At 37.6% G+C, this 27,723-nt stretch overlaps 1 protein-coding gene across 3 annotated transcripts in view; it reads left to right on the forward strand.

The window, feature by feature from the left end:
* The first annotated feature begins 16,224 nt into the window (after positions 1-16,224).
* The window catches only part of ttn (titin), a 222,150-nt gene continuing 210,651 nt past the window's right edge, over positions 16,225-27,723 (forward strand). For all 3 annotated transcript variants that reach the window (XM_031892916.1, XM_031892917.1, XM_031892918.1), the window contains exons 1-6: positions 16,225-16,433; positions 19,300-19,403; positions 24,298-24,501; positions 24,633-24,920; positions 25,986-26,071; positions 26,802-27,031. In XM_031892916.1, coding sequence (XP_031748776.1) covers positions 19,313-19,403; positions 24,298-24,501; positions 24,633-24,920; positions 25,986-26,071; positions 26,802-27,031 — 899 coding nt within the window. In that variant the 5' untranslated portion in view covers positions 16,225-16,433; positions 19,300-19,312. The remainder of the gene's footprint in view (positions 16,434-19,299; positions 19,404-24,297; positions 24,502-24,632; positions 24,921-25,985; positions 26,072-26,801; positions 27,032-27,723) is intronic.

The following is a 27,723-nucleotide window of genomic DNA, read 5'->3' on the forward strand; positions in this document are numbered from 1 at the left end:
AGGATTCTTGCTGTTTTTGGATCTCTATACCTTAAGTCTTCTTAAAATCATTTAAACATTAGATAAACCCCGTAGAGTTGTTTTGCCATCAATATGAGTTTATGATGGTTAGTTTGGATAAAGTTTTTTTATAAACTAAAATAAATGGAAATGTGTAAGTGTTTAGTACTAGAAAACAATGTTTAACGGCTTTGGCAGTAATTGTGTGAAAGCAGGAAGAGTTGAGTCAATCGTATATTTAAAGCCGGCTATACAGACTGATAATGTACGAAACCTTGTTTCGTATGATATTCGGTGTGTGTATGGTGGCTCGACGAGATGACCAATATTGCAAAAGGCTGCGGATATTGGTCGACTCGTCGATCGGCCAGGTTGAAAGATTTCAGGGCTGAATCGGCAGAAGGAGGTAGAATTTCTTTTGTTTTGTACCTCCATATCTGAGGATGGGTGGGAACGATCTGTTGTGCGTCTAATGGTTGCACAAAAGATCAGAATTACTACGTGTATGGCCACCTTAAGAGACAGAGTTTTCACCTGATCTTCTTCTCCAAGGTACATTTTACACAATAATAATTAAGCTTTTCTGACAGTGTTTTGGATATCTTAAACGCATACTTAAAAAAATCATAGTAACATATTGTTCTCCCCAGAGCTGCTCCCTCTAGTTACAGCAAATGCTTTTAAGTAATACATGCAACATTATCCAGTCACAAACATGTCTGCCTGCTTTATATAAAACTGTGATCCTGTTTCACTGTTAATTCGCTGTATATAAATAGTAAGGAAACGCACAGCTTATATGGAGCACATGCAGTTCTAGATCAGTACAGCAGCCCAATGACAATGAATAGCCACACTTGACATATTGTTCCCTTTGGCTCTATATCATTCTTTTCTTGACCAACCCTCTTATAGGTGTCATTGTTTTCTGGGCTTTTGTAGGTGTTTATTGGATATTTTCAAGCCAGAAAACATAGGGATGTTGCTTCACTTCTAAAGTGGCTGTTTTGCTGCATCAGCCAGTTACTGGAACCGAATGCTATTTACTACTTGCAGATGACTTCATAGGCCTCATTTACTAATTGGAGGCATAATTGTTATGCTTACTAATGGGCACAAAATTATTCCCATTCAAATGCAATAGAAGATAGCATTTGCAGGGCAGTAAAGAAATGCTCCCCATATTGCACTGGTTACATGAGCATATTAGGGGCAGGATGGGATGCAGCTCGCTGAGGCACAAGTGAAACCTTCTAAGGCTTCAGATTGACCTTGCTTCCACAGGCATTCCTTGTGGTGTCTTGTAAATGATGCACAGATAAGGAGAGCACAACGGGATGCCCTCATGCAGGGTTGCCACCTTTCTGTGCTGTTATTATCAGCCTTCAGGATGGGGGTGGGCAGTGACAATACTTGGGGCAGAGCAGAGGTAGGCTTCTAGTTAAAAAGGGAGATGATCGCCATGGAGAGGGTCAGGGAAGGAAGGGATCCATAGGAAGGGTTGCTGCCCTTACAAATTTACCGGCAACTATATTGTATAATTTGTAATGCCAGCACTGGCTCTAGCTGGCAATTTGCTGGCAAAGTTGGTAAAATACCAGCTAGGTCGCAACACCCCTCAAAGAGCTACTGCCACAGATATATATATAGGAACACAAAGATTTGTACCCCACCCTAGCAGATACAATACATACAAACACCTGCTGGGATAAATGGTGGATTATGGGTAAAAACAACAGTGGCATGCTTTTGTTATTTGCACTTTGCTTTATGCAACATTGAAACAAATAAACCACAATGCCCTTCTAGTTGCAACCCATGTCCAACTCCATTGAGAATGTGGATCCAAAGCAATTTTCTGCTCCACATTCCTGAAACAATTAAATCTGATAAAACATGCCACTTCTATAATTAAACCCTGGACCAAACAGAATTGTGTTTTATTTTATTAATAAACCACTATGTGTTATTCGTTTAACTTCATTGCTTAATGCACACATTTTAAAAAATCAGAGTCAAAGCAAATTGTATGATAACATATAATGCTCTTTATATAGTAAGTAAATTTGCACACAGTACACAGTATACATATCACCAATTAGCCTTGACACAACAGAACAGATATTGAAAAAGTAGACACATGTGGATTGAGAAAACCCCAATGTTTCTCGTCTTGCCAATGGACGTGGTTCTGAAACATGGGGTTCTCAATCCACAGGTGTCTGATTTTTCTATATCTGTTCTGTTGTGTCAAGGCTAATTGGTGGTATGTATACTATGAATTGTGATTGGTGGTATGTATACTATGCAGTGAAGTGCAAAACTCTTGTTTTTGAATAGGTGTGCATTAAGTAATTAATTAATTTGTTTCAATATTCTGTTTGCCCCTTCTTGGGCTTGTAAACAGATTCTCATTTGCACCCATTACTTGCATTGTGTTTGTACATGTGGTGTGCCCTCCAAAAACACATTATTTGATTAACTTACCAAGAAAATTAATTTTGTGAGGAATACAAAGAAACCGTATCGCTGCTGGATAAAAAAAATCAAGGATTTTACTGAGCATATATATTGTTGTTCCATTATATGTCATGTTATTTACTTCATTTGTATTTATTTTGTATTGTCAAGATTTAAGTTCATAAGTGCAACTTAACAAATATATTTGGCATTAGAGTTTGTATTATATCTTTGGGTAATATATGTATATGTGTGTGAAAAGGACATTCGCTGTTACTTTATGGTTAGTCTTGATTATAGAGTCTATTAAAGGTTTTCTGATCTTAAATACAATCTCATTTGTGGTTACTTGCATGTTTTATGTTTTTAATGTATACGTAAATGTCTTTCAAAAGTTGGTGAATGTTTCGGGTAAAGGCCTCAAATAACTCAGAGGAGAAAACATTCTCCTAAGAAGCCCTCCCATTCCAATTATCTGCATTCCAAAAAAGATGGCCCTAATTTAATTGCATAAGGGCTATTTAGGTGTTCATTCCATAAAATGTATTTAAATGCATCCAGCAATGATCCCATCACCAAAGAAGAGGAGGTTGAATATACAGAGAGATGGCAGGATGTTTGACCCTTGATAATATGACAGAGATTCCTTGGAGTTATAGTCCAAGGTGAGCCACACTTCTGGTCCCCATTAAAAAGTCCTTACTTGTGGGCTGGTGTTGTTTCTATTAACTCATGGCATCTACTGAGCTCTATGGAATTCCTTATTCTACAAAGATCTACAAAGTTCTGAGCTTGACCTAAATAAGTAACTGTATAGTTTGAATGAAGAAGACATGGCTGATACGTGCATCTATGAGCATCTATGCACACACTTCCTTGTTTTATATTTCCATATCAAATAAATACATACTGATGATGGTTACGGGGTGGATACTAGTTTTTGGAGTGTAGGCAAAAAAATACATTCTGAAAGCCAGAATGAAGAGCCACTGTGTCTATATATTTTTTTTTGACTAAATTTATACTTATTTTCCTTTCCTCCTAGTTGCCATGAAAATCTTGCTGGTTAAGTTTGTAGTTTTACCCTATCCACTCACATACAGACCCATACTGACCTATCTATCCACTCACATACAGACCCACACTGACCTATCTATCCACTCACATACAGACCCATACTGACCTATCTATACACTCACATACAGACCCATACTGACCTATCTATACACTCACATACAGACCCATACTGACCTATCTATACACTCACATACAGACCCATACTGACCTACCTATCCACTCACATACAGACCCATACTGACCTATCTATACACTCACATACAGACCCATACTGACCTATCTATACACTCACATACAGACCCACACTGACCTATCTATCCACTCACATACAGACCCATACTGACCTATCTATCCACTCACATACAGACCCATACTGACCTATCTATCCACTCACATACAGACCCATACTGACCTATCTATACACTCACATACAGACCCATACTGACCTATCTATACACTCACATACAGACCCATACTGACCTATCTATCCACTCACATACAGACCCATACTGACCTATCTATCCACTCACATACAGACCCATACTGACCTATCTATCCACTCACATACAGACCCATACTGACCTATCTATACACTCACATACAGACCCATACTGACCTATCTATACACTCACATACAGACCCATACTGACCTATCTATCCACTCACATACATAAACCCATACTGACCTATCTATACACTCACATACAGACCCATACTGACCTATCTATACACTCACATACAGACCCACACTGACCTATCTATCCACTCACATACAGACCCATACTAACCTATCTATACACTCACATACAGACCCATACTGACCTATCTATCCACTCACATACAGACCCATACTGACCTATCTATACACTCACATACAGACCCATACTGACCTATCTATCCACTCACATACAGACCCACACTGACCTATCTATACACTCACATACAGACCCATACTGACCTATCTATACACTCACATACAGACCCACACTGACCTATCTATACACTCACATACAGACCCACACTGACCTATCTATCCACTCACATACAGACCCATACTAACCTGTCTATCCACTCACATACAGACCCATACTGACCTATCTATCCACTCACATACAGACCCATACTGACCTATCTATCCACTCACATACAGACCCACACTGACCTATCTATACACTCACATACAGACCCACACTGACCTATCTATACACTCACATACAGACCCATACTGACCTATCTATACACTCACATACAGACCCACACTGACCTATCTATACACTCACATACAGACCCACATGACCTATCTATACACTCACATACAGACCCATACTGACCTATCTATACACTCACATACAGACCCATACTGACCTATCTATACACTCACATACAGACCCATACTGACCTATCTATACACTCACATACAGACCCATACTGTCCTATCTATACACTCACATACAGACCCATACTGACCTATCTATATACTCACATACAGACCCATACTGACCTATCTATACACTCACATACAGACCCATACTGACCTATCTATCCACTCACATACAGACCCATACTGACCTATCTATACACTCACATACATAAACCATAAACAGTATACCAACATCAATACTAACTGTAGAAATGGTTTATATATGTATATATATACAGTATATATATATATATATATATATATATATAGGAATGTCTGGCCTAAGAATTTTAATTCCCTGGGATCTATCTGACTGTTGAAATGTCAGAGATTGTGTATCTCTCCAAAGCATGCTAGGCATTTGGAATTAAGCAGCTGCCCTGTGCTGTGAGTCAAGCGGCGTATATATATGAGCTGCATGGAAGGAAAATGGAACAGGGAGCACTGATTCTGAGGAAATGAAACCAGAAACCCAGAGATACATTGTGTGGGGAAAGAATCACTTGCCTGGCCCACCACTCGGATTTTGCTTACGGCAGCTCTCTTTGTCTAACGTTATGGTGTCAGAGCCAAAGTGCTACCCTTTTGGTGGCATTTCAGCATTACAGCATAAATTCTACAGTCTAATAATATTAATATATATTAATACATATAATACAATTTAACTCCTATTGTACATCTCTGGATTTTAAAAATGAACACTAATTTTTAAAAATATATTTTTAAAAAAGGCATTGCTATGAGGCATACAGATTCTTTTGGGCGTATTATTGGTCTATGTGACCCCAGCTGGACAGCCCTGACTAAATCTTATGTCCCGCGGAGAGATTTAGTTGCCTGTGATGCGTAGGCCTTTCCACTGGCAATTCCCTTTGTTGCCAATAGAAATGCCATGAACATTTTGCACTTTTGTAAAATGTAAATAGTGATTTAAAGTGTTGCCCCCCGTGTTTCTTTTCTTTCTATACAGCAAACACTCATTTCTGCACTACAAAGTCAGAGCCAAAGTTCAGTGGCAAAGGCTACAACAGGTGCTGGTTTTATAGTCTCCCAAGTTGGCTGTCACCTCATCCTCCTCTTAGGAAACTTCTGTAACAGGAATTGCTTCTGGTAGAATCATCAGGGGGGACTGATATGTCACTAAATGCCATGTCCCTATCAAACTATTCTTGTGAGATCAATATTGTGTTTTTCGTTTTTTATTAATACTTTGCAGTTATTTATAATGTGCCAAAATACATTTTAACTCCTGTTGCCACCCATTAAAATCACTTAATAGGATATGATGTTTTACCTTCCTTTTCTTTAAGTCACTATCGGTGCCTATAAATTATCTGGCAATAAAGTGATGGTCTTGCTTAAAAGGGGATTTTACTTTTAATTTAACTTTTAGTATGCAGCTTGTCATTCGGCCTTCTTTATTTATTTTTTTGTAGTTTTGAAATTTACCTTCCTACCTGCTCTTTCCATCTTTCAAAAAGGGGGTCACTGACCCCGGAATCCAAAAAACTTTTGCTCTGTAAGGCTACAATTTTATTGTTATTGTTACTTTTACTTACTTATCTTTCTTTTCAGGCCCTTTCCTATTCATATTCCAGTCTCTCATTCAACACACTGCCTGGTTGCCAGGATAATGTAAGCCCTAGCAACCCCATAGCTGCCAAATTTCCAAACTGGAAAGCAGCTGAACAAAAAGCTAAATAATTCACAAACCAGAAATAATAAAGAATGAAGACCAACTGCACATTGTCTCAGAACAGCACTCTCTACATCATACTAAAAGTTCATGGATGGGGGTGAGCAACCCCTTTAAAGTAAAGAATCAGAATAACACTCAGCTCAAAAGTTCAAGCTTGCTAAAAACTCAGCCAGGGCAAGTGCTGCCAATGTGGAGACTTACCTACGAATACATTTTATTCTTGCTTGGCTCATTGTCGATGAGCAGAAGTTTCAAACTGACACAGCTCAAGTCAAAAGCTGTGTCCATGGCCCAGTGCTACTCATATTACAGAATTGCCTATTCTTAGCAGCTTTTCAGTTGGTCTTGATTTTGTACAGTTTTCAAAATATGAACCTGTTCTGCTGCTTCCAGCGTTTAGATACGGTTCCCCTAGCCCCAGCAGCCAAAAGATGATTTCTCTGGGAAGCTACAATTTTATTGTTATTCTTATGTTTTATTACTAATCTTTTTTATTTAGGCCGCTTACTGTTCATTTTCTAGCCTGGTTGCTAGGGTAATTGGCTTGCCATAGCAACCCAATAGCTGTTGAAAAAAGGGTGAAATAAAAAACACACCAAAAATAAAGAATGAGGGCAAGTAGCAAATTGTCTCAAAATATCATTGTCTGCATCACAATTAAAGTTATTGCAAAGGTAAACTGCCCCTTAAATAATTTTCTAATGTAAACCCTAAAGCACTTTATGACCCATTCTGGATTAAAGCTACAGGCATGGGAAGCAAATATACCTATTTTTTAAATTATTTTCTTTTTCTCTGTAATAATAGGCTAATATCTTGTATATGGTAACTAAGCTGCAAGAATTCATATCAGTGGCAAAACAATCCTTTTGGATTTATTTACCATTTAAATGATTTTTAGCAGACTTATGGTATGGTGTCCAAAATTATAGAAAGATCCCTTTTCCAGAAGACCCCAGGTCAGAAGCAATCCAGATATACGTATATCCCTGTATATGTTTTCCTATTCACTCTGTCTTTTAATAAGCTATAGGAAACCTATATTTTTCAAACTGAATCATTAAATATCCACTAAACACTGTGAACTGAAACTTATATGGTGATTTAATTTTTTATTCAATACAAGATACAAGAAAATATGTTTTTATTCATTGGATATAATATTGTTTAGTAGCATTATTTACAAACATTGTTATTTGATTCTTTACGTCTGAAAAGTTCCATTTTTGACCACAACTGCCATGTTTTTTTCCCCACAAAGCAGCATTTTTTATGTGTATTCTAGAGCCATTGCAAATCCAAACAAGCTGTTCTCTTAATGGAATTGTGCTGCACCAACTTCACTTGCGACCAATTCCCCAAAGTAAATGCAACTGCGCTTGCACTTTGCTGAAGATTGGGAGCATCTGCATCAACATTTTTTTGTATCCTGCCTTGTGTCATTTCCAGTGTTCCCAGGCATAGTCTCTGGTGTTCGGCATGCGAGTGATGTGTGCGCACAATCCAGAACAGATGGCAGGAAGGACTGAGCGGCGCAGAGTGCAACTATATGGAGTGCGTTTTGACACAGTTGCCTTTAATGAAAGTTATTTAATCCACAACTGACTACAGAAAAAAAGGGCAAGTTGTCCACTGTGCTTGTAGACACAAATGAGCATTCATAGGTCAGTACCACAGATGTATCTTGCAGTTAGCTACCAGTAACTATGGGGGATACAGAAAGGGCAAAGCAATTGGCAAACTATAAGATAATTTATAAGCCACTGTCACTGAGCCTGTCAGCTCCTACCACCCACGCTGATACTCAGCAGCCCCTCCCTCAGTGGTTGAAAGTGCAGCAAGCAGCTGCTATGGGCATTACACATCAAGTAGCATATTCTTTTGATATAAAGGCACTTCATTCATATCATTGGCATTTCACTGTACCTTTGCTGTATCTCATTGTATTCCCATAGTATTGCCAGTATTCCCAACTTCTGATGTCACTCTTTGGCCTATACATGTATGTCAGTCTGAACTAAGCATGCCTGGGAAAGGTAAGTAAAATCATGGCACGGCACTCCAAAGAGAAACACCAGCCCGGGGAAGAAATTAGCAACCGGATTTGCTGGTAGCTTTGTATATTGCCACTTGCCAATAAATTTGCCTCTCCATGTCCGTTAACAGAAACTGTGCTTTGAAATAGTAAACACTATTACTCTGCTTTATAAATATGCCCCACATGAGGACAAAGTTAGATTTAAAAAAAAACAACAATATGCCGTATATTAATTCTATTATATTAAATGTAGGTATTTACCAAAAATGTAAAATAAGGGTTCACTAGATAATTTTACCAAATTTAGACTCCTCTCATTTACAGGCGCAAAAGGACTAAGAAGCCAAATATGCTGCTGTGAAGATTCCCTGCATTCTGTGCAGTGAGGAGAACACAGGCAGAATTATGACTTATAAGTGGACACAGATCTTCTAATAATAATCATGTAATTTGCAGCACTTTCTAAAGACTTTTGTGGGAAAGAGTTTTGTCAATCAACAGATTAATTAACAAGCGTGCTATAATCCTATGGAAAGGCTTTGTAGATGTGAATGCTTGTTTAAGTAATAGAACACAAATCAAAATGAAATCTTGTCCTAAACACTTGCAAGGAAGCCCAGTTTAATATGTATGCAAAAAAGATAAAATGTTGCCCACTACAGTTCATGTAAAGTGAGCTGAAACCTTCCCTAAAACCCTTAAACCCAAGCTGATGGCCCAGGTGATGCAAGAATATCCCCCAATGAGAATCCTTCCTGTTCTAATTACACTTGGGGGCACATTCATTAAAGTACAAAAGGTCCGATTAAAAAAACTTGTATTTTTTCTAAAGTTTACAACTTTTGTGTATTTTCATTAATTTGCGCAACTTTTTCGTACTTTGCGACAATTTGTGCAACAAAATCGTATTTGTTGCAACGAGTATGAAAGTTTTGGATTCATTCAAGCTTCAGTATCATGACTTTCCTTGGGCCAGGTTGGAGCTGCAGAGTGCCATTGAGTCCTATGGGAGGCTTTCCTTGGGCCAGGTTGGAGCTGCAGAGTGCCATTGAGCCCTATGGGAGACTTTCCTTGGGCCAGGTTGGAGCTGCAGAGTGCCATTGAGTCCTATGGGAGGCTTTCCTTGGGCCAGGTTGGAGCTGCAGAGTGCCATTGAGCCCTATGGGAGACTTTCCTTGGGCCGGGTTGGAGCTGCAGAGTGCCATTGAGCCCTATGGGAGACTTTCCTTGAGCCGGGTTGGAGCTGCAGAGTGCCATTGATTCCTATGGGAGACTTTCCTTGAGCCGGGTTGGAGCTGCAGAGTGCCATTGAGCCCTATGGGAGACTTTCCTTGGGCCAGGTTGGAGCTGCAGAGTGCCATTGAGCCCTATGGGAGACTTTCCTTGGGCCGGGTTGGAGCTGCAGAGTGCCATTGAGCCCTATGGGAGACTTTCCTTGGGCCGGGTTGGAGCTGCAGAGTGCCATTGAGTCCTATGGGAGACTTTCCTTGGGCCGGGTTGGAGCTGCAGAGTGCCATTGAGTCCTATGGGAGGCTTCCAAAAATCAGAAAGTTCTTAGTACAGCAGGTCAGCTTACCAATGTTTTGGGGCCCTAAATGGAATTTGCTGTGAGGCCCAGTGATATCTACGTAGTTATACCACTGCCTAAATCCATCAATGCATATGTAATTTAACACAGGCAAATGGCTGTACAGTTTTGCTGTTATAAAACACATCGACCACCAAAGGTACAGAAGTAATGATTTAATGAATAATTGAGAAAGGGCATGCAATTGTGTATCATAAACTATAGCAACCCTTTGCTTATTATGAACATGGAAAATTATTGATATACCTAAAAGAAATGGGTTCTATTGAGTACCTGGTTCTGTTATTCAAATTAAAAACTGTGCAATAAACAAGAAGCCTCTTTTAAAACTAATTATGGAGGCACAGACTCCCCATTCCCCCATTTCTTTCAGTTTATATACCTAGACAGCTTTGCTACGCTTTAAGATAACACTGAAATTGGACTTAAAACTGGCTGCAGAAGCATTCCAAATCTAATATTAATTAGGTCATATAGCAAAATGAAAAATTTTAGACCAAAACATGGAAGCTAAGGGTTTCAAATCAAGATAACTAATCATATAGGATGGATGCCATCATGCATGATACAAAATTAAACCTAGAAGAATTAAACAAAGCTGTAAAACACTATAAGCATGTAGAGCACTTGTTACTAAGGGGCCCATTTACTTACTCACGAACCGTCCGAATGCGTCCGATTGCGTTTTTTTCGTAATGAACGGTATTTGGCGATTTTTTCGGAAAATTATCGCGACTTTTTCGTTGCCATCCGAATGTTGCGCAAAATCTGGCGATTTTTTCGTAGCGTTAAAACTTGCGCGAAAAGTCGCGCCTTTTTCGTAGCCATTCCGAAAGTTGCGCAAAATGTTGCGATTTTTTCGTAGCATTCGGATTCATTCAAGCTTCAGTATGGTGACTTTTCTTGGGCCAGGTTGGAGCTGCAGGGTGCCATTGAGTCCTATGGGAGGCTTCCAAAATCATGCTAAGTCTGAAAGTTTCGGCCGCCGCTTACGAGCGCTCAATACGAAAAAGTCGCGACAAGATACAAGCGAATCGTAATGGCTACGAATTTTTCCAATTCGGATTCGAATTCGTGTCTTAGTAAATCAGCCCCTAAAAGTCTAAAGCAAATGACAGAGGAAGTAAAGAGTCATTAGGTGGGCGATAGGTGGGTACAAAATCATAACTTTGATTTTCAAGGACAAAAGAAAAGAGAGAGAACAGAGAAAGAGAGAGGAGAGAGTAACAAAAATATCATCAACGTAGCTCATTGCACCAGGCTGTATAACTGTAACTATCCAAATCTATAATGTTTGCTCATTGTCCATATCATCTGTCTAAAAACTATATGCAGCCAAACTTCGGTTTTACGTTCCCTCATTTTCCCTACTTTTTGTGTACTTTTGGTTCCTCCAATTGTAACGCATTTTATTGGATATTTGTTACTGAATTTACACTATGTTTTCCCCACATTTTACACCAAAATGTTGTCCTGGTTTTCCTAAAAATCCTTCTCTGTCTTCTGTGAATGATATGTTTAGTAAAAAATAAGCTGTGTAGAGTATTAACAACATTTATATCTTGTCCTGGGTCTTTCTGTAAATAGTGTATGCCCATTAGTTTGTACCTTTTGTAAGGCTAATGCCAGATGGGGCTGATTCTCGGCCTGTGGATAAACACAAGCTGCGAACCGGCCTGTACGCTGCCATCAGCCTTTCCTGTGCCAACACTCGGAGCCTAAAATTTGTCGCGTGTAAAAAATGTTGTGTGTGAATTTTTCAGCAGTTTTGAAAATTTTTGGGCTAATCGAAATGGGACAGATTTGCTCATTACTATCCAAATATCACACATTCAAGTTTTGGAAGTCATAATTCGAATTTGGGAGTTTTTGTGCAAAAATATTTGAATGGCGGAAAAAATAAAGATCCTACACAAAGGGATATTTCTCCTGCAGTTGGTCCGCATTGGGCTGTGTGGTTCAGTTATCATTCGGGAACCAGTTCAGAGTCCATAGATTACCCGTGGAAACAGTTCCTGTGTAAAGTTCAACGTGCTGAAAGCCCATGACTTGTTAATGGAAGCAATTGCTGTGTAAAGTCCATTGGGCTGTGTAGTGCAGCAATGATCTGTTCAAAGCCCATGACTCACTTGTAAAAACCATTCCTATGGGAAGCCTGGGGAGCTACATAGTACAGCAACAGCTGTGCTACTGTCCTGGGCATATTTGAAGATGTACAAGTTCCTCACCTCACTTCTTCAGTTTCCTAGTGGTGGGCATATTTGGGCCTGGCCCATTAAGATGTTCATATCATAGCCCTTTGATAGTCCATGACTGTGCATCGTCAAGTGAGTAGGCTGTACTTCCTAAAGAACTCCCCAACTACTTTTTTCAAATTACCCCAAAGACAATAAGGACAACCAGGTTGGGATAAAACAGGCCACAGCTTTAATAAATTGCTATTAAACATTTTACAATAACAATCAATATTATATCCCCACAGGGAATGCTTGCCCACCAGAAGACCACCACCAACTGGGCTGCCTGCCATGCCGGACATCTGTCACAAGAGCAATAAGTGGGCAAGTGGGAGCAGGCAACCAGAAAAACACTGTCCTGGGACCCTTGTCCGAGTAGACCACATCCACCTTGCACATTTGTGCCTAAAACTGGGGCATAAGTCCCCCACCCCTGGCAAGAATTCCTCTGCAGTTGTGACAATTAAAGTACCCAAAGCAATCACCTGTAAACTTACCCCAAAACAAAGGCGGCAGGGTGGGATGTTGCTTGTCCCCTGCTCCACCGGAAAAGGTAGAAACTTCCTTTCCTGCATTCTCTATACATCATTGTCCCCTCCTTCTGCCTCTTTACTTCTACTCTTAACCCTTTGCTGCCCCTTTTCTATCTCCTACACTTGCCTATCCTTCCTTTCTAGTAAGTCTGAGCCCCAGTACTGCGCTGTTTGGTATACCTGGCTCAAAGGCCTAACACATATTTCCTAGGAGGATCATCGTACCAACAGGATTTCATCTTAATGCATAAACATACAGAGTGCTTTCTTTTGTTTGTATCTGGGGTCATGTTCTGTTCATGTTTGGTGCCCACCTCTAAATCAAATTTCCCTAAATGTGGGCTATCAATATACATTCAACATACATCCATTGTCATTTATTCTGAAAGCACTTGTGCGCTGCGCTATTTACTAAGCGCTGGATAAAAAAATCCTGCCACTCCTACCTAGCACCTCAGAATGACATGCAAGGTAGAGGCAGGTAGGGAAGAGAGGGTGCCTATGTGAAAATTTACATTTTGCCATCAGTGAATATGTCACTAGTGACAAAAAACACTCATAGGCTTCAATGTATTCTGCACAGAAATGGTCACTGTGGAAAAAGTAGCTGCAAAAAAAATTGCCACAAAAATGTCCCAATGTTTTTTACATGGAAAAACTATGAAAAAAGTCACTGAGAAAAACACCCACTGACCATTGTGTATTTACAGTGCATATTTTCCCATGGCTTTGTAAGTATTTTTATGAAACAAAGCGAGACAGAGTTACCCATCACTATTATTAATAAAAAATACATGATAAATCCACTAGTTGTAATTACCAAGCGCAACTTGCCACAGTGTGCTAACATGATTCATTCTCTATATTTTTACATTGTTTTCCCCATGAAAATATAGGATCCCGTATTAATATACAATTAAAAATGTTTTAAATCTGAATCCTGCAGAAAAGTACCAGGATTTACCCAAATGCTGAGAAAAAGTGTTCAGCGCCTTCAGCAATAGATGAAGGGCTGTTCACCTAAACTTTTAATTAACGTTTACGAATGGCAAATTTTGGGTAGCTTTTCAACTGATCTTCATTTTTTAATTTTTATAGTTTTTGAAGCTGCATGAATCACTATTTGTCCATATTTGTGGGAAAATTTTACATTAAAATGTGTTTTAGCAGTTTTTATGGTATGGTGATCCAAATTAAGGATAAACCCTTATCTGGAATCCCCCAGGCCCCAAGCATTCTGGATAAAAGATCCAATGCCCATAACACAAATGTTGTTTTATGGCAGAGCTGCTAAAGACTAACTGCAGCAATAGCTGCCTTTGTGTTACAGTAGGTTTGATTATGCACTGTCCTATTGCAACTTGGCATCTTAGCAACAAAGATGTGCCAACCTGCTGCAATTTAGTTTACATATTATTTTTTATTGGGATATCTGTGAATTGTTGGACTGTACAGGTATTGGACCCCTTATTCGGAAACCCATTATCCAGAAAGTTCCGACTTACGGAAAGGCCAACTCCCATAGACTCCATTTTAATCAAATAATTCACATTTTTAAATAGGTTTTCCTTTTTCTCTGTAATAATAAAACAGTACCTTGTAATTGATCCCAAATAAGATTTAATTAATCCTTATTGGAACCAAAACAATCCTAGTGGATTTAATTGCTGTATAAATATTTTTTTTAGCAAACATTAGGTAGGTGATCTGAATTACGGAAGAACCCCTTATCCGGAAAACCCCCTGGCCCCAAGCATTCTGGATAACGGGTCCCAAACCTGTATAAGGAATAGGTCATAGGGATTAAACTGAATTCTAACTTCACAGTCCGATAATCGCACTCATTTGTACAATGACAGAATAAAAACCTGCACACAAGTGAGAATCACATTGTTCTATTCATTTTTCAGTGCGGCTGAAAATTATTTATTTATAAGTAAATAAAGATCTCAGAGAATATTCCCATTGACTTCTATACAACCTCACCAGCTTTTACTTGCCGAGTTTTTTTATTAGCAACTTTTTGCAGCTTTTTTTTTTTTTTTTTAAATAATCCCGACTATTTAAAGTTTAAAAAAATACCTTCACGTTTTTTTCATGCCTGCATTTTCTCCACCTCTTTTTTATGAAAGCTAGAAAAAAGCCTCAATTTTTTTATAAATCAGCCCCTATAACTCACTCATCTGCTATTAGCAAAAGTTTAATATGAATATTTATAAGTGATGAGTGAATCTGTCCTGTTTTGCTTCGCCAAAAAAATTGCAAAACTTTGAAAAGATTCGCGAAATGAGGAAAAATTTGCAATACAGGGAAAATGTTGCATAGCAAAAAATTTGTTGCGCACGTCATTTTTTTAATGCAAAATTTGTCGCCTGTTTTGTGAAAAAATCTGCCAATGGTGAAACGCAGAAATTCAACGCAAATCCGAATTATTTTGCTCATCACTAACATTTATTCAATATTTTATTTTTTATTGTACCACAGCCATGTACAGGTATGGGATTCCCTATTCGGAATCCTAGAAAACCCCAGGTCCCAAGCATTCTGGATAATAGGTCCCATACCAGTACTTAATCCCAGCTAAAATATAATGAATACTTATTAGAGGCAGAACAATCCTATTGGGATTATTTCATTTTTAAAATGATTTTTATCGGACTTAAGGTGTGGTGATCCAAATTAATGAAAGATCCCTTATCTGGAAAACCCCAGGTCCCAAGCATTCTGGATAACAGATCCTATACATGAGATACTTATAGATTGTAGATTATAGATTGTATTTAAGGATATAGGAGTAGCAGTCGATTGACAGTAACAGGATAAATGCTAATTTGTAAGACTTTTTAGCACATTTTACTTTAACCCCCTTTTCATCATTCTAACTTCCACTGAAATAAAAGGAAGCAACATGGAGAAACTTTGTATTTGACCATTCACACATCCCCCACTGCTGCATTTGTTGGGTTTCCAGAGAGAAACCAAATTTAAGCATGCCAAAATTAGCACCCCTGGTCATCATGACAGGTGTAACATTACATAAAGTGCACCACCCTCTTCCCTAGCCCCTTACTGTGGGACAGCCAATAGGGATGCATGGTCAAATGATGGTGGAGGGCTGTCAGCAGATCTGGGGTATATAAGGTAAAACCACCATGTTTGCACTTCTGAGCAGTTCGTGCATCCCCAGCCTTGCCTCGGGTGTAGGGATTGCATAGAAAAACAAAACTACACACAGCCAACCCCTGTGTAGTTTTGTTTTCTAGGCAAGAGGCTCGATCGTTTACACACTGGAATTGTCTAACATCAGTCTTTGGGATAAGGACGTCGTTTCCAAAGCTTTGGGCTCAGCCCCAACCTTTTTAGGCACTCTGAAGATATCAGGTCAGTAGAAATATGTCATTTTTATATGTTTGCTAGTCAATAAGGGATTAGTAGTTTTAGACTAAGACATTAGTAACCCTAAAAGAAATTCTGTCATACCAGTTGTGTAAACCGCTCAAAAAGTAATATATCTATGTATATATTATAAACAACCACAATTCAGATAATACTTATACTTGTGTATAGTTTGTACAGAATGTAAACATAAAAACAGGATTAGAATAATTTACTTGCTTTCTCAGAACTTAGTGAAGCAGACAGATTAATTTAGATGTATATATTTTGATATATAAATTATATGTAGGTCTGCATGTATATATATATATATACATGCAGACCTACATATAATTTATATATCAAAATATATACATCTAAATAAATCTGTATATATACATGTATATATACATGTATATTATATATATAAATATATATATATATATATATATATATATATATATATATATATATATATATATATATAAATAATATTGTACATAGAGAAAGTAAAAATACAAATTTGGTATTGGGAAAAAGATATATTAATGTAATAGTTTATGTGCATAGAAAGTTTACACCTGTATTTTTAAGTAATTCTGGAACTTTTATGAAGAATTTTTTTCTCGGACATTACTTTATCCCCTGGTCTCCTATTACTCAGTAGCAGGAGAGTGCCAAGAATAGGTCTGATGGCATGTACGCGCTATCAGCTGGTCACTGATGTCTTTTTAAGGGAATCGTCTACCCCTGTATCAATATCACCCCAGCAGGGAGCACTTGTCCTTGTCAATCAGAGCCCTTCCTTCTAATAATAGAACATGCCCTTTTGCGATCTCTGCTAATTCCCACTGGGAAAAAAAAAGATTTAAAAGCACCAAATTATATATAAAGTGCTAAAGTACTGAAATGCTGAATAGTTTAGAATGTATACTTATGTATACATTATGTATACTTATCTTTAAAGTCATAAATGATAATATCTATTAGTATTTATTTTTGTACTATTTATACTATTTATACTATATTATATTATTTTCTGTTTACTATTAAATGAATAATGCACTCAGTTTAAACATTTATGTGTTCATCCAACAGTGTTAGGAAAGGTGCTTCTCATTTTATACTGGTTTAGGGAATATGTCTGAGCTATACTGAGTCTTTGATGTCAATGAGGGGCAAATTAGCATTTAGTAAATTAGCATGTAAATACAGGGTAAGAGGATGTAATTGATTTATATACATTACACAAGGCTTATTCAGTATACAGTAGTAACCAGTAGTAGACGTGCTCACTTTTAAATTAACATCCCCCTGTAATTAAATTAACACCTTCCTTAAGTGCTGGACAAATGATTTCTAATTGGACTGATGTCCCCACCTGTCCTCTCCATATGACCTGTCAGTCATTGATTGCAGTTAGGTTGCTTTTGTCTTGAATTTCCATAGACTTTGAGGAAATTGTGTAATAACCTTAAAACTGACTCTTGGGTCATGACTTTTTAGTCTTGGCACTTGATTGTGTGGGTGGGGGCACGTGGCCCTCTCTTGCCTAATTTGAAAGCTAATTCTAATAAGCTCAACTTAATATGGCCTCCAGCTATTATAACTGCTCTATATACTTTTTTACTTACAGGGGTGGGCAGACTTATATTATATAGCAATGCCTTATTTTGCCATTTTTGTGTAACATTGGGGTTTAATTCAGTAAATTGCCCTTGTTTTAATGATGTATTATATATCAATTTGCCCTATTTTAAAGAGCACGTGTATTTGCAATAATGTAACCTGTCTTTCAATTAGTTTGTGTATGAATCCTAAGGATTTGAACCCACTCTGCATGGTAATAGCAATTAAACAGTTTCAGGAATTGATTACAGTGATCTTCTCAGGGTTATCCTATGCCAATCAGTATAGTTAAAAAAGCAGGTGCCCAGTAGAATGCATGGGAAGGGCGTTGCCTATGGCACACTGGAGTTCCATGTGCTATTGTAGGGGCCTTCCTGTACACTGGAATGCAAAGCAGCTGCCAAGGGTTCAGGGCCTTCTGGTAACTTTGATTTTCCCTAAGAAGGCTACTGTAATCACAGTAATCAAAAGTGGGTGCAGGTGTTTTATTATTTATAAATAGAGGTCAGTGTCCATTGGTTTTGGCAGGGACCTACTACTTAAAATAACCACATGTGCTCCAAAAGATGGTCTAAAAAAGCCCTTGGACAGGCAATCATCTGGCTCAGGAGTAAGAACCAGAAAGTGCAAAGGTTATAAACCACCAGACCAATAAATCTTTCAATAGCAATTACATTTTCAAATAATTAAAAATAATAACACATATAATGAATGTATATTCAAATAGTGCTTAGAATGACAACAGCAAGTAATATATATATGTATATATATATATATATATATATATATATATATATATTATATATATATATATATATATATATATATATATACTTGATATATATATAAGCAATAAAGTACTTAGCACAGTGCAATAAAGTAATCATTAATGAATGATTTTGAATTTTGAGTGCTGAGTGCTGAGTCCTTTGTTGCTTATATGGTTTATTTCCTTACCCGGCACCCAGGCATTTTATTTATTTTTTTGGAGTGTGTCCTCCCCTTATTATGTTATATTTATTAATATATTTATTAATATATAAGTATGTTTGTGCAGAATTACAAAACATTATTTATTGCATATTGTGTTCTAGGAATGTATGTACTAAACTAGCCCACCCAAACTCAACAGGGGAACTTAGGGTCAATTTTCCTGTATCAATGTTAAACTAAAGATTGTAGGACATAGAGCTAGAGCTTAAAGCCAGTGTATCTCACAGTGTTATTTTTTCTTTATTTCTAGAGTGCCTATAAAGATGGCTTCGCAAGCACCGACGTTTATACAGCCGATACAAAGTGTTGTGGTACTGGAGGGTAGTACCGCAACCTTTGAGGCTCAGATCAGCGGTAAGATCATGTTTTTTCATTTATACATTTTTGATAAAGTAAAAGGCACATGATTTCTTTTTATTGTTCCTACTTCACCAGCTGAGAGATCTAGCCATGACAGGGTACTGTAAGGGTATGGATTCCTCGTGTACTTCTCTACAATGTGTTTCTTAATATATTCTATTGAGAGGATATGTACTACCAAAGTGCTGCTAACCTACTGGTTGTATATAAATAGATGATGATGATGATTGATTATGATGATGAAGAAATGAAATAGTGTCATAGGGAAAGCTTGCATTGTAGTCTGAATAATTAGATTGCATACAACACAGCATTTATAAACAGTGCAGATTCACCTCTATCTGATCGAAATGGCACATATGTAAATGTCTATGTGTGAGCAGTAACCCTAGAGGCACCTGAGAGCTGCCCCCCACCCCCAAGGCTGCCATTCTGAACAGGAGCCATAGGACACAGTACTTACTGTATATAGTTTTCCCCTTAGCTACCAGCCACTTTAAAACTCAGCAGTTTTGTACTGTGTTGTACTGTTATTCTGTGCTGACTCTTGTTCATAGATAGAACTGAGAATTTCCCATCTGTTGTATCTGTCAGTGATCTAAAAGATGGGCATGTGAAATTTTGACTTGGTCATGTGACATTTATTTTAGGGGCACATGGCCAGTGTTTTGCAGTTTAACAAAATGTTATATTTCTATAAATCTTATGTTATATATATGGGCATAGAGTATGCTGCAAAAGAACTTTGTTTATCTGTATAAATGTACTGTATTAAATAATGCACGGTAGCTGCCATGCTGCTTGTCTTGTGAATGTAATACAGGTATGGGATCCCTTATTCGGAAACCTTGTTATCCAGAAAGTTCCGAATTATGGAAAGGCCATCTCCCATAGACTCCATTATAACGTTTTAAAAATTATTACTTTTTCTCTGTAGTGATAAAACAGTACCTTGTACTTGATCCCAACTAAGATATAATTAATCCTTATTGGATGCAAAACAAGCCTACTTGGTTTATTCAATATTTAAATGAATTTTAGTAGACTTAAGTTATGGAGATCCAAATTACGGAAAAATCCCTTATCTGGAAAACCCCAGGTCCCAAGCATTCTGGATAACAAGCCCCATGCCAGTATGATATATCTGTTGCAGAAAACACTGCCCCCTAATGGTCTACAGTATGAACAGTGGTAGAATTTTTCCACACCCACTGTATTTAAAGTTTACCTCTTTCTCAGATACCTCAGTCTTGATTTAATTGATCCAAAAAGAAAAACGATGAAAAAAAATTATTTTTCTCTCTATGCACAATAAGTGAATTATAAATGAAGGGGCAGATTTAAGAATTTTTGAGATCATTTTTTACTACAATTCATGTAAATGGAGATAAATAGTGATGAGCGATATATTTTGGCAGGCATGGATTTGTGGCAGATTTTCAAGTTTCGCAATTGGTGGATTTTTCCCCAAACCAGGGACAAAAAATTGGCTGTGGAAAAATTTGGTGTATGACTAAAAATTGACGCATGCCATTTTCAGTGATTCGCTCATCACTAGAGACAAAGCATGATCTTGAAAATTCATGAATGGGCCTCTGAATGCAATGTATTGTTTGTTTTGTCTGGCTTTTCTACTGATCATTCTGTACTGACATAGAGGTTCAGATCCAACAGTATGTGAAAACCCTATTTCCTGATATTGTTTTAGAAACAATAGATACATGAGAATTATTATAAGATAATGTTATAAATTAGTTCCACCTTAATAAATGTGGCTTAAGGCTAATGGCATTTGTTGTGACAATTTTAATTAGGTAGAAAATAGCAGTAGTCAATACACTCCTATGTGCATGTACCATTGAGATATATAAATGCCTACAGCAAGATGGACCTCTGCTAGTAAATATGGAGGTTCAGCTTTCACTACCACGTGGGCTTTAACCAGGTGTTAAAATGCTTCATGCGCCATATGCCTATACTAAAAGAAAGAGATGAGTCCAGTTGTTTGGTATTAATTGATGTCTATACAGTTGAGAAAGCAAAAGAAAGCGATGAGTCCAGTTGTTTGGTGTTACTTGAACTATATACAGTTGTTTAGCCTACGTCCTGCTGTCAGGATTATGCTTTTGGGCAGGGAATGAGAACAAATAGTGTAAATGTACAGAAGATGTGGGTGTGCATGAATTTATAGAGCATGACTGGGAATCAGTGTTTGTTCCAACATGAGGGGAAAAAATGTATATCAAGGATGTGGCCCTCCAGCTGTTGTTAAACTACAACTCCCACCACTCACGACAGTCATAAATTATGAGAACTGTAATTTAACAACAGATGAAAAGCCTTAGGTTTGGCATATTTTTTGTATATACAGCAAATATATTTCTCTTTTCATTTTTTTACCCTTTTTCCTTCATTGGCCCCTCTAAGGCTGAGGGTTTATGACAAAGGCCTTTTTAGTCCTTCCCTTAGGGCCGTCTTGATACTTCCCAAAACATCTCTCACCTAAAGAATAAGTAATGTCTTAATGGTGATCTTTGTGTGGTTTTATCTATGAAAGTATGCATAGGTGCTCCAAATGTTGTACAACTCCATTTCCCACCATTCTTGTACCAGTTAATTGTCTGAATTGTAATTCTAAGATATCTGAGCTGCCAAATAATGCAAATCATTGGGATTCTGTCTGTGACACTGGCCAGGTCCTGAAAGGATCAGATTGTATCAGGAGTGGATGTGCTCTGCTATTTTAGGAAAACTGATCCCCTACAAAGCTATACTGTAGGCAGCTGCTTCTCTATAAAAGGCCTGACATGCTGATGGACGGCTCACACTTTCCATGTTTGTCATAGTTGTCCCATCAATCAGGAGATTTGAAATTCAGCTGCCTTTTCTTTTTAAATAGAAACCTACTGAGCCCACAGATTGTATGTCCAGTAGGCAAGGGATAAGAAGAGAAACTTTACTGCAACATAGTTTTGCTTGTAGATCATGTCATTTTGCATATAAGGGTAATGGCACACTGGGCGTAGGGGAGCATTTCCAGGCTACGATCCCCGACACGCAGTGGCATAAGAGCCATCAAGCATTTTAGATTCATGTCTATTATGGGCACCAAGTTTTTGGCCTAGTAAAAAAATTGTTGTGCTTAAAATACCCTTATAAAGTAAACTGTGTTTAGTAATGTTATCATATATTATCGATATTTGTTGTTATAATCTGTGCATGAATACTTGGTGTTTATTATATTAATATCCCTTGTTAATGTATGTGTATAAATATGTTATATATGTATACATATACATATACATATATATATATATATATATAAATATATATATATATATATAAATAGTGTGAAAGGCACACTCACCCAAAAAAAGGCAAAAAAGGCCCAGGTGCTGCACAAAAAATACACCATTACATTTTTGCAAATAATGGAAGTCCCATGAGTGCTATATATACAGAGTATATATATGTAAGAAAACCAAACAAATTCAGCACTCCTTAGCGTGTAGCTAAATAACTTTTATTGATTAAATAAAATTAGTACATGGTAGAACAGGTCAACATTTCGGCCTCCTTCTAAGACCTTTGTGGTCTTGATAAAGGTCTTGGAAGGAGGCTGAAACGTTGACCTGTTTTACCATGTACTAATTTTATTTAATCAATAAAAGTTATTGATTGTTATATTGGTGTGCACCAATATACCTATGGACTTGTATATATATAAATATACATATTTTTATAAGCATAAAGGGAAAGTAGTATGAAAATAAATATATTATATTCATCATACTGAAATAAGAAACTTTCTAAATATAATAAATTGGAAATTCTATACAATTTCTAAAATAGTCGTCACTATATCCATCACAGCAATCTATTTGACATTTAGTTCTAATACAGGTATGGGATACCTTATCTGAAAATCCATTATCCAGAAAGCTCTGAATTATGGAAAGCCTGTCTCCCATAGACTCCATTTTAATCAAATAATTCAGATTTTTTAAAATTGATTTCCTTTTTCTCTGTAATAATAAAACAGTACTTTATACTGATCCCATCTTAAATATAATTAATCCTTATTGGAGGCAAAACAGTCCAATTGGGTTTGATTAATGGTTTATTGATTTTTTAGTAGACTTAAGGTATGGAGATCCAAATCCAAATGTTCAGTCATTCAGCTGTTTGGTTTCTGTAGGTGATTAGATTTGTAGCATACATTGCCACCTTTATTAGATAATCCCCCCTTTATTAAGTTATGGGCTGTAAAAAGATCTTCAATGGGAATTAATTTAATCATAAAATGAATTTATAGAGAGGCCTGGACCATAAGTCTAATTTTTTTTGCCACATAAAGTTACATCACTGTAAGTTTTCTAGAAATTCAAAGTAAAATCTGGGCACACAGAAAACTGTATAGACCCCACCCACTTTTACACCCCTCTCCATGTAAATCACTTCCACTCAAGGTTATAGTCATATATTTTTTCTTCTCATCTTAAACATTAAAATTGCTTTGTGCATATTTTAACGGATAGGGTGTTTTAGTCTCAATTTATTTTCCTATCCTGATATGGTAACATATTGTACCGTGTTAAAAAATGTATTTTAGGAAAAGTACATCTCCCATACTTCCTGCAATTTTATGCAATGCATTTTATGACAATGTCAGTGGTGGGGGGGGTTTGTTTCCCAGGGACCAAGATGCTAACATGGGCCTGTTATTGGTAAACAGGGACTGATGGGATTCATAAAATAATCTCATTAGCCCCACCCTTATAACTCGGTTATAGGGGCCTAAATTCCTATATCCACTGTTGCTGCGCATAAAGATCAGTACATATGTTTAGCTAGTCCTTAATTCATTTGTTTTCTTATTTTGTTTCAGGATTTCCAGTTCCTGAGGTGAGCTGGTTCAGAGATGGCCAGGTAATTTCCCCTGCAACACTGCCCGGTGTGCAGATCTCGTTTAGCGATGGCCGCGCTAAACTTGTGATCCCCACCGCAACAGCAGCACACAGCGGGAAATACTCCTTAAGAGCCGCCAATGGAGCAGGACAAGCAACAAGCACCGCTGAATTACTCATAACAGGTACATCTGCGGGGCAAATGGGTATAATGCCAACATGTCTAACAAGTAAAAAAAAAACTTTTCATATTTTTCGCACAAAATGTTTTGTTCAGTCTTTACTTTATGCCTTTTCTTTTTTTTATATCTTGTAGCTGAAACAGCACCCCCAAACTTTACACAAAGACTACAAACGACGACAGTAAAACAAGGCAGTCAAGTTCGACTTGACGTCCGAGTGAGTGGAATCCCTACACCTGTGGTGAAGTTCTACAGGGAGGGAGCTGAAATCCGTAGCTCCCAAGATTTTCAGATCATCCAAGATGGAGACCTCTACAGTTTGATTATCGCAGAAGCTTACCCTGAAGATTCAGGAACCTATTCAGTAAATGCAACTAATAATGTCGGACGTGCTACTTCTACAGCTGAACTTACAGTTCAAGGTATGTGCTTTACCTTCTATTGCTCTATGGCATCTTACCTCAGATTTCCACAAGATATATGGCACCCATATACAGGCCAGTCCTGTCTGATATCTGACCGATCAAGACTTTAGCAGAAAGTATGAGAAGTCTTATGCACCATGGCTACATTTATATTATCCCACTTAGACTTACTATTACTAGTGATAAGCGAATCTGTCCCATTTGACACGTGCATCGTTTTTATCGTGCAGCACATTTTCCCTTTCGCCGTGTATTCATGACTGCTGAAAAATTTCCCTCATCACTGTTACCTCTTCTTCTTGTGAACCAGTAATCATTGCAATAGCACATAAGTGTTTGACTGAAAACGTATTTATTTGAATTTTAAGCTGTGTACTGCAGGCTTCTTTGTTAAAAAGGAAAAGTTGAAACTCACAGGTTTACTAAATACATCTGGAGTTGCTTCTTTCCTAGAGAGTATATTTGTTACAGAATTTGCATGTACATAATGGTCATTGTGCAAAGGTGTGAAAAGTCTAAAAAATACAGTGTCCCAAGGGCATTAGGGTACTATGGAAGGGAGGTGAGAAATGAGACAGCAGGCATTAATATGCAGAATAAGTTTAAAGTCTTAAGGTTTTTATACTTAATGAACAGTGTAATTTTATTTTCACTATAGTGGTCATTTGGACAGGGTGCAAAGTGCAGTCAGTCATGTTTTCCACACTTTGCTCTCTGCCCTGCTCTTCTTTGAGGACAAGGCTTCCTTGTACCTGCCAGTGTTGCATTCAATTTTCAATCTGTTTCAAGGAGCAGAATGAAAGACATAGCTCTAAATAACGTCAAAGAGACCACTGAACTTTTAAATGCATACATTTCTGAAAACGGAATAGAAAACAGCACAAGTAAACCTTCTGCATGTTTTGTTGCCTGCCCACAGAGGTCGGGTGACTAAACACCCAAAATTATGCTATTAATCTTAGGAGTTAGACCTTAGATCTTACAAAATAGTTCTCTGTTTTAGGAAGCTCACTGCCTGAATTTTACTCATTTGTTCCCTGTATGTTTCTCTCTATGAATTAGCTGAAGAAGAAATACCTGCTAAAAAGACAAAGACTGTTGTCTCGACTGCTCAGATTTCCCAAACAAGACAAGCACGTTTCGAAAAGGTATTTTTTTAATTTGAATTTATTTATTTTTTTATTTTGCTTTTATAGATTCACAAACATATGCCAATTACACTTCATACATATTTTTCCTCAGCAGGAATTATGTTCTGAAATAAAACTTATAATTCATTTTCCTCAAACTAAAGACAATATGTTATTATTAAATATTTGTGCCTTTATACTACCTGGAATTGGTGCAGCATTGTAAATTATTAATTTTTTTCTCCAATCAATTAAATCTTTATTTAGGAAACAGTTAAGGGCAATGGTTTAGCATGTATAGGGAAGCTTACTTCCTGGAACTCATGCCACCTGTCAACTTCCTTCCTAGGCAGATATAAACATCCTGTACAAATGGAAATAATTTGGCCCTCATAATTGCTGTGCTCCAGTAATGTCTAACTTGTGGCCCTTTAGTTGTTTTTGAACTGTAATTTCCATAATCCCTGAAGAGCCAAAGGGGGTGTTAGTTTAAGTACAACTCTGTTTAGCTCCCCAGAGAATCTAGCCATTCCCCCTCTTCACTGCTGCTGCTTATCCCTGAGGTTATTCTGGTGCATTTTAGGCTTTTTCAGTGGTGAGAGTAACATTTATATGTGTGCAGATTATAGGTAGAAGATGGTGTGATCTCTCTTTTCTATTTAGTTAGGGTTTGTATTTATATCTGAGACAGTGTTCATTTCAGCTGCTACGTTCTAATTTCCTGAATTATATTCATTTCTTATTACAGAGCGTAGAGGCCCATTATGAAGCCAAAACCAGCACCACAGTTGAGATGGTTATTGACAGCGCAGTAGGAGTGCAGCTGCCCCATAAAGCTCCTCCTAGAATTCCTCCAAAGTCTCCTACACCGGTGATCGCTCCCAAGGTTCAGATGGTGAGGCAGCAGTCTCCCTCCCCTGTGAGACAATCTCCTTCCCCAGTCAGACCAGTGAAAGCCCCTGTACCTTCACCCGTCAGGTAACATTTTTACTGTTGTTCTACTCATAACATTTTGTATTGTATTGCTATGATAAAGAGTAATCTCTCCCTGTTATTCTGGGAGCACAGGGTTAATGATTTTTTATCATTGGTCGATAAGTTACAGAATTTTAGCCAATGGGATAGAATCTGTAAATTCCTTAGCGGCTTATTCGCACAGCAAATTATTTTTGAGCTGTTAATTGATTATTTGTGAGTTGGTCAATCTAACATTTATTCCTGCTGCAGACAACTGACTCATGCTGTGTCACAGACTCATTTACCTGATCTAACAAATTGATTCCAGCATTAGTTATTCCTCTCAGGAGCACAATTAGGGGTAGGCAAGATGGGCAGCTGCCAGGGGGAGTGCAAACTTGTCCCCAAATTACCGTATAATAGACTCTGCTCCTGCCCAACCCTGGCTTTCTGTAAGTTATGGAAAGGGTGAGCATTAGTGGTCAGTGGCCCATGGTGGTGAGCAGGGGGAGCGGGGGTGGTGGTAGGGAAACAGCTTTGGGCACAAGTACCTCTTGGCCCAACAGTGATTACTTTACCTACCAGCATGGCTGAGTTGTTTACAGTAAGAAAAAGTGCTAGTTAGAAAGCTAATAAACCATTTATATCTGGAAAAAAACTATAAGAAGAAAATTATAAATCATCATTAAAGTTTGTCTGTTCCACTTTAAACC

This window comes from Xenopus tropicalis, chromosome 9 (genome assembly GCF_000004195.4).
Source record: "Xenopus tropicalis strain Nigerian chromosome 9, UCB_Xtro_10.0, whole genome shotgun sequence".
NCBI lineage: Eukaryota > Metazoa > Chordata > Amphibia > Anura > Pipidae > Xenopus > Xenopus tropicalis.